Here is an 8,188-nt window from a genome sequence, read left to right on the forward strand (position 1 = left end):
TCGATTCTTCATTATCTTTTCATAAAATATACTTCATTCATTTATCTAAAGATATATATTATTTTAAATGTTTTAATATCATCAAAATAAGAACAATAACAAAGGATTTCTTTAAAAAAACATACCTTACAAATAATGATAGTGGCACGATTTAGTTTTCACCAATTAGTGGAATGACGAGGAAGATCAAATCCTTCACCTTCACTTTAGGAGCGTTCTTGACTTGATTCTCTTGGCCTTTGTCCAAAAATATATCCAAAAAAAGCAACATTTTCACCTTGGTTTTCATTCAATTGATATGGAGGATATATTTGAGGAGGAGGATACATGAAAGGTGGAGGTGGGTGATACATTGGTGGAGGAGGATACATTTGAGGCTGGTATGGCACACCATAATTAGGAAATGGTGGATAATAACCATATGGTTGTGGATAACCATGTGAAGGTTGTTCTGGTGGATAAAACCTTGAGTGCTAGTAGATGAATCACTATACCCAAGGTTACTAGAACTCGATCTCCTACCACTACCAGATGAAGAGCCTATAGAAGTATGCTTCTTGCCTTTTCCCTTTGATGGAGCTCTAGGTTCACTTCTATCTCTCCTAGGTTCAGGAAACATATTTCCATCAAACTCTGATCTGTCACGAAATGTCCACCAGTGGTACCACCCCCATATTCTCCTCCATACTGACTAGAAGACCTAATTTCACCTCTATCACCACTATATCCGTCATCCTCATCAATTGGACTTAAACCACCACCATCGGGTCCATCGCCACTCTGACTTGGAGTTGAACTAGAACTTGAATGAGACAAAATTTGTTGTTGCGATTGATCAACATCCATTTCATCATCAGAGGTATCCACAGGCAACACACCGGCATTTTCACCATCTAACAATGGATTCTCTTTCTCATGAAGCCATTCTGATAGTGGATCAACATCTTCAAAGATATAATCAAGGCTGATAGGATTAAAACTAACATTTATATCATCAGTGCTCATTCTTTGTTGATGCCTCATCTTAAGCCTCATATTATAATAGGTAAACACTAGTTTTTCAAGTTTTTTATACTTTAACCTATTTCTTGCCTTGGTGTGAATATAACTAAATGTACTCCAATTTGGTTCGCAATTTGATGCTGAAGTTGTTTGACTAAGCACTTTAATTGCTAATTTTTGTAATTCGGGAACACATGTGCCATATATCATCCACCACTCAGCTGCATAATATTATTTAAATTTCAAAATAACTTTAAAATGTACAATATAATTAAATAATATAAATTAAATTAAATAATTTAATTAACTGTTTACCCGGATTCATTTGCTTCCAAGCTCTTTGTGCTTGTGGAGTACCGAATGTCTCATGTTTATCTCTAAATAATAACAACTGCATAAATAAAAGATAGAATAAAAATAAAAATAAAAATTCTATTTCAAATTATTTAACTAAGTTACAAATAATAGTAGTTGAATCTAACCTGGTTAACCATTCTGACTTGAGTATCCATAGAAGGTTCTAATCTTTCAATTACTGATCGTGTACCTTCTAATGTTTCTATTAATACATTCTCAGAATGCTCCACCCCAAATTGAAATTGAGGGTTGAGAAAATAACCTAAGTATAATTTATAAGAATATCATCAAATAATAATAATCTAAAGCTTAAAATAATAAAATATAAAAATAGTTCTTAATTATATGAAATATTTTATCTTACCAGCTGAATGCAAGTCGGAATGCATAAAATTCCATCTATTGTCAATAATCTTTTCATACTCTGTGAAATATCGACAATTTTGTTGAATTGCTTGTTTAGCCCTATCAATAGCCTCATAAATAAAGCCCATCGTTGGTTTTTCATCGCTATCCACAAGTCTCAATACTCTTACTAAGGGCTCATAAACTTTTATGAGGTCATTGGCTTTTTTCCAAAAATCTTTTCCCAAAACAATTTTTTTGGCTTCATAAGCAGGCCCTGACTTTTGCTTTCCCCATTTTGATTCTTTAAATTCCTATATATTCATAAGAAAAATTTTAAAATAATATAATTTAAATTATTTGGAACTAATAAAATCACTAAAGGTTACTATATTTAAGTAATTATATTAACTAATTATAAAATACTGACCTTTGAATTAAACATTTCTCTCAAACCTTGCTTTTGTCTTGTTATCTCTTCAAGTTGAATGAAATGAGTTGCAAATCGAGTAAGAGCGGGTCGAAGTATTTGTTTCCCTTGTGTATACTTCTTCATCAAATCAACAGTCCAAATGTGATTGTATATAAAGCAAGTCACTTTCTTTGCCTCATCTAACACTTTTGCTACACTGGGCTTTTTCCCAATATCTTCAAGGCATAAATCTAAACAATGAGCTGCACATGAGGTCCAATATAGATGTTGTCTTTTCAACATTAACTTTTTTCCAGCAGCTTTCATTGCTGCCTCATTATCAGTCACTATTTGGACAATGTAATTTTCTCCAATTTCTTCTACAACTGAATCTAACAAACGGTAGTAGAATTCAGCATCTCTACTACGGACACTTGAGACATCTACCGATTTCCAAAAAATGGCTCCTTTACTGCAATAAACAAGGAAATTAATGATGTGCATTTGATTCAAACTGTTGGTCCAACCATCACACATTAGAGTTGCACCCAATTCTTTCCAATGAGTCTTTAGTACATTTACCCAATCATGAACTCGTTGATACTCTGACTCCAAATACACATCTGAAACCTCATAAGGTGTTGGGAGCTTTACACCTTGTCCAACTTCTGTTGCCACTTGAATTAAGTTATACAACCATGGAGAGCTTGCTAATTGAAAAGGAAGTCTTTCATATATTATAAATTTAGATACCGCTTCACCTATCTTCCTTCGAAAACTCTTTAAAAAAGAGTCATTGACCTTTGGTTGCTTTGAACTTTTGCTTCTAACCAATTCAGGTATAGCTCCCCTTAAGGTAAACTCAGACTCACCTGGAATAGATTTACTTGTTCTTTCTCTATTATGTTCTCTAGCTGATCCATGAGAAGATCGCCCTTCTTCATAAATGTTATCCCAACCACCAGTACTTCGTCTGAATTCTTCCCTTCTATGCCACTCGTGTTGTGATTGGATACTTTCTCGAGTTGCTTGCCTTATAGCAGAAACCTCATCAATGAATCCCTCATGCTCATCCTCCTCTTCTGTTAATTGAGATAAGAATTCATCTTTTCTCCTCTTTTTGTCTATTTTTTTTGTGTTGCTTTCTTTTAGTACATTCATCATACTTTCTCTAATGACACCTGTTAATAAAATAAAAATAATTCACACTTTATATTATTATCAATTATATATAATCTTTATTGATAAATTTACAATAACATTTAATAATAATAATAAAGTATCACATACCAGTAACATTAGGGCATGGTGCAACATTGCCGATTTTATGAGCAATGTGCTCTTTAAATCGTGTTATTCCTCCTTTCACAACTTTACCACAAAGTTTACATACGATACTTCCTCTCGCATTTGGCACTAGAGTTCCAAAGTGCCAACCTATATCATTACTTGGTGCACCCTCCAATCCTTTAGTCGGGAACTCTTCACGTGGTGGCATGCTTTATTTTTATTTATATAAGAAACATAAAATTATATTTAAAAATATAAGCAACTCATTACTTATATAGTTATATTATCAACAATATAATACCAAAAAAAGTAAACAAAATTTAAAGCTAAAGTAAAGACCTAATATTATAGAAATAAATAAATAAATATTGTGTAAAAAAATTTAATAATAATAATAATAATAATGGTAATAAATAATAATAATAATAATAATAATCATGATGATGATGATGGTATTAATAATAATAATAACAATAATAAAAATCTTAAAATTAAAAATTATATGAAAGGATATACTATATAGATAAATAAAATGATATAATAAAATAAATGTATTTAAAATATTTAGGTAAATAAATATGAAAAGAAATATAATTGAAATAATAATGCAAAACTAATTAAATTTTAATAATATGGTAATAATAACAAGTAAATAAATAATAAAATAAAAAAGGAAAAATAATAATAGTAATAGTAATATTAAATTAATTAATTTAATAATAAAATAGCAAAAATAACAAAAGGGACTAAATCGAACTTAAAACATAAATTTGCGGCAAATCTGAAATAAATAAAAGAAAAAGGACCAAATTGAATTCACAAATAACAAAAATGGATCAAATGGGAAATAATCCCCATCCTTCAAAACGCACAGCTTCAAGGTGGACCAAATTGAAATACGAAATAAATTATAGGACAAAATTAAAAAAGAAATAAGCTTGATTGTAAATAATAAAAATAGGAAGGGCTAAAAGCGCAATTAACCCTTCTGTTAAAAACACGCGGATCCTAGGAAACGGGTCGGGTAAGTGCGCGGGTTAGGCCGAAACGGCGTCGTTTTGGTGCCAGAGTGGCCTGCCCAAAACGGCGTCGTTTTGAAGGCCTATTTAAGTGAAAAAATTTTCAGAATCTTCATTTCAGCCATTCTTCAAATAATTTTTTTGCCTTTTTCTCTCAATTATCTTTCTTCTCTGCCGTTGCCCAGAATCCGGCCATCGGCCACCGTGGCAGCCGCCGATCACCGGCGACGGCGCCGCTGTGCACGGTGGTCGGAAATCGCCGAAAACATTTTAACCCCCCCTTTTTTGTGTAGAATATAGATCTAGGGATAAAAATATCAAAAAATCACTCTATGTTGCAGATTCAAGACATGCAAGTACTTTACTGGGTTAGTTTTCTCTACTTACTTGATCTATTGCTTTGCTTGCTGCCTGTGCCCTGTGGCTGTGTTTTTTGCCTTGCCGAAATATGGAGAATGAAGAAATATATTTTGCCTTTTCGTTTGCTTGTGATTCTGTGAAATGTGAGTTTGTGAGTCTGACTTACTGAGTACTGCCTTGTATTGTGTTGTGTGAGTGAGTTTTGATTTTTTTAATCGACTTTCAGTCTTTTACTTTACTTTGTTTTGATTGCAGGTTGAGAGGGAATATATTCCCTTGTCTTTTGTTTTATTATGAAGTACAATTATTCAGTCTTTCTTCTCACTTTTCACTATTCACTTCAATATTTCATTCACCAGAATCACCATCCATGTCCATCTACAGCACTTGATTTTTTTTTAATTTACGGAAACGGAAAATAACGGGAATAGCGGCCCGTTATTGCCGCAATTGTCCGTTATCCGTTAAATTGCGGCCGCTATCCACCGTTATCGGTGTGAATCCGCTTCCCTCCGTTATTTTCAGCAATAGCGGTTTTGGTCGGCGGCGCTATCGCTATATAACGGCCGTTATTCTAAAAACGTTCCGTTATTTGAATCCCTGATTAGAACATAAGCCATTAAAAGTCAAACATGCCAACACCCAAAAATGTTGATTGCTCCAAAAAGCTTGTTTTAATTGTTGTTCAAACAAGTCAGTACAATTTCCAACAAAAATTAATAATAACTAAAAAATATTAAAAAATAAAAAAATATATTTAATAAATGAAAAATCAAATAAAACCTAATAAAAAGCTCAACCTTTTGTTAAAAAATCAAATAACTGATAGTGTCTAGGAGATGAGGAGTTATACATTTAAATATATTGTATTATATTATCATGTCGTATATTAAATTAACATTTATAATCTTTTTTCTTAAGGAAACCGTTAGTCTCATATTTTCGTCTTCTGTTTTTTTTTTCCGGTTAACAACAAAACTAGAAAATACTGCACTTACACATGTATATATGTTGACCATATCTAAGAAATATGTTACTGAATCATGTGAAATTCATTCCCTTGAGCCAAGAAAAAGGAACGTAAAATCATGTGAGTTCACGTCGCAATTATGTAGAAATTAGACAACTTGTCTATGCTTCAATCATTATGAGGCAAACCAAGACAAGTTCAACTTTTTTTTTATCCTCTCACTGTGAAACCTTTTGCAGGAAGACTTAGGAACAATAGCTAAGCCTAAATCCTGCTAGAATCACAACATATTGTTTTGTTTATTAAAAAAAAAGATGATATTGGTCTTTGATATGTAAAATTGATCTATACATGCATTGATGTTGAGCAATTTTTGTTTGAGGAGTTAACCGCTACATTATATAGAAGTAATTAACGTCTTGGGGATTTTTTATGCAAAAAATATATACATAAATTTATATGAAAAATACATGGTTAAAAAAAAATTGTAAATAAAGCCTTGACATGGTAGGTAAAAGTGGAAGCTATAGGCTTTGAGTAACCATATTCAAGACCCACCGTACACAGTTGAATGTATGGGTTTTAAAGTCCTATTATTAATTGTTATGTGTTGGTTTTAGTTTGATTAATTATATTATAACTTACATTGTTTCTGTTTATAATTTATATTTTATGTAATAGATTGATTTTTTGTCTTAATTTTTAGTCTATTTAAATGATATAATTGTTTAATTCTACACTTAATAGTTACTTTGACCTATATTTATATTTTAATTTTTCTGTATTTTTAAACTTTAAAAAAACATATATTTATATATAGAAAGTTTATGAATAAAATTTCTTTTTTCGAAAAACAATAGAAAGCATACGTATTTAATATTTGGCAAAAATAAAGTGAGTAATGAAAGATTGAATTAAGGCAAACTATATTTGATAGCATCTTTGATTGGTAAAGCCACCAATATCAGAAAACCGGAAACACTAAGACTAATACGATGCATTAATCAGCGGAGTAGTTCAGCATTAGTGATGAAGATGAAAGTGGTAGATACAAACCTTTTTCAAAGCATTAAACACACTCAACCATAAGCTGAAACATGAAAAAGAAAGAAAGAAACCTTGGCATTGAATTGGGCCAACTACCAACGCCTAACCATATACTATTCGTACGTGTTTCTCAGTTCTTTTGATATCCCTTCACTCAACTTTTGGCTATAAAAACCCTCCTACGCTCAAGCCCTAACCACGACAATCAGCAATAGTACTTCTACTCCAAGCAAGCATTTTCCTTTTCTTGTGATTAATCGATATGGCTAGCTCAATGTACCTTAAGCTTGCATGTGTGGTGGTGTTGTGCATGGTGGTGGGTGCACCCCTGGCTCAAGGGGCCGTAACCTGTGGTCAAGTCACAAGCTCCCTCGCACCCTGCATTAATTACTTGAGAGGGACTGGTGCTGGTGCTATTCCCCCAGGTTGCTGCAGCGGCATCAAATCTCTCAACTCCGCCGCCCAAACAACACCAGACCGGCAAGCAGCTTGCAAATGCATCAAAAGTGCGGCCGCCGGCATTCCTGGCATCAACTTTGGCCTTGCAAGCGGACTACCAGGCAAGTGCGGTGTCAACATCCCTTACAAGATCAGCCCTAGCACTGACTGCAGCAGGTTCGTATGAGTTGTTTCATTGCTTATGCTTATTAATTGCTCAACATTTAATGGTGTGTCTTTTGTTGTTTCATTTGCAGCGTCAAGTGAAATTTTGGCATGGAATGTTCATCAGCTAGTGGAAGCCAAAATAATGATAGCTACAGAATAAAAATGGATGTTTAAAATCCATCCGTAGGGATAGCAGAGGAGTTATCCTAATTTTAGAGTTGTGCGTTGTGTACTAGGTCGCTTTTTGCGACTATGTAATACTATCTTTATCTACAAATTAATATCACTCATTATTTTGTGTTTCTTCTATATGATATTTATCTATATACCCTTCTCTCAAGCATTTTATATCAACATTCACGTGGTCTAATAATAATGAAAATCATGATTACTCAACCCTAAGTTTAATTAAATCAATTTATGCACCGGTTCTGTTCTTTAGTTGCATGTACCGGATGCAATTCCCATTGCAATCTGTTTTGTAATTGAAAGGTTATACAACTTGCTATATATATCGACATATTTTTAATTGAAAAATTTTGGGCTCATTCTTAATTTACTTTAAATCTTTAAAGTGGACTACTCCTTTGGAGACATTTCTTTTTAAATGAAAATATTAGAAATACAATTAAGAGAGATTATTCATCTGATCATGTTAAAACACGGATCAAAGTTCAAAGTTCATGATCATTACGCACAAAACGTCTTATGAAGATTAACTGATTAAACGAGATTTATTATTTGATCCACTTAAACTTGCCTGACTCGTGGAACACATGG

General features: G+C 32.7%; 3 protein-coding genes across 4 annotated transcripts; 1 reads left to right on the top strand and 2 right to left on the bottom strand.

Annotated features, from left to right (window-relative positions):
• Positions 1-466: 466 nt before the first annotated feature.
• LOC107918237 (uncharacterized) lies at positions 467-1,369 on the bottom strand. The gene is made up of 2 exons (XM_041078907.1): positions 1,318-1,369; positions 467-1,223 (listed from the first exon to the last, which is right to left on the bottom strand). Exons 1-2 carry the CDS (start codon positions 1,325-1,327, stop codon positions 541-543), a joined length of 693 nt encoding a protein of 230 aa, XP_040934841.1. The 5' UTR covers positions 1,328-1,369; the 3' UTR covers positions 467-540.
• An 88-nt stretch (positions 1,370-1,457) lies between these two features.
• Positions 1,458-3,414, bottom strand: LOC121208040 (uncharacterized). Its single transcript, XM_041078565.1, has 3 exons — positions 2,135-3,414; positions 1,724-2,018; positions 1,458-1,621 (listed from the first exon to the last, which is right to left on the bottom strand). Exons 1-3 carry the CDS (start codon positions 3,278-3,280, stop codon positions 1,458-1,460), a joined length of 1,605 nt encoding a protein of 534 aa, XP_040934499.1. The 5' UTR covers positions 3,281-3,414.
• Positions 3,415-6,860: 3,446 nt separating this feature from the next.
• Positions 6,861-7,717, top strand: LOC107896814 (non-specific lipid-transfer protein-like). Of its 2 annotated transcripts, none has more exons than XM_016822091.2 (2): positions 6,861-7,417; positions 7,498-7,717. In XM_016822091.2, exons 1-2 carry the CDS (start codon positions 7,065-7,067, stop codon positions 7,505-7,507), a joined length of 363 nt encoding a protein of 120 aa, XP_016677580.2. In that variant the 5' UTR covers positions 6,861-7,064; the 3' UTR covers positions 7,508-7,717. The 2 variants fall into 2 exon arrangements, with proteins under 2 accessions (XP_016677580.2, XP_040934842.1); XM_041078908.1 differs by having other exon boundaries at positions 6,949-7,371.
• The last annotated feature ends 471 nt before the right edge of the window (positions 7,718-8,188 follow it).

Source organism: Gossypium hirsutum, chromosome A10, assembly GCF_007990345.1.
Source record: "Gossypium hirsutum isolate 1008001.06 chromosome A10, Gossypium_hirsutum_v2.1, whole genome shotgun sequence".
NCBI classification, from domain to species: domain Eukaryota; kingdom Viridiplantae; phylum Streptophyta; class Magnoliopsida; order Malvales; family Malvaceae; genus Gossypium; species Gossypium hirsutum.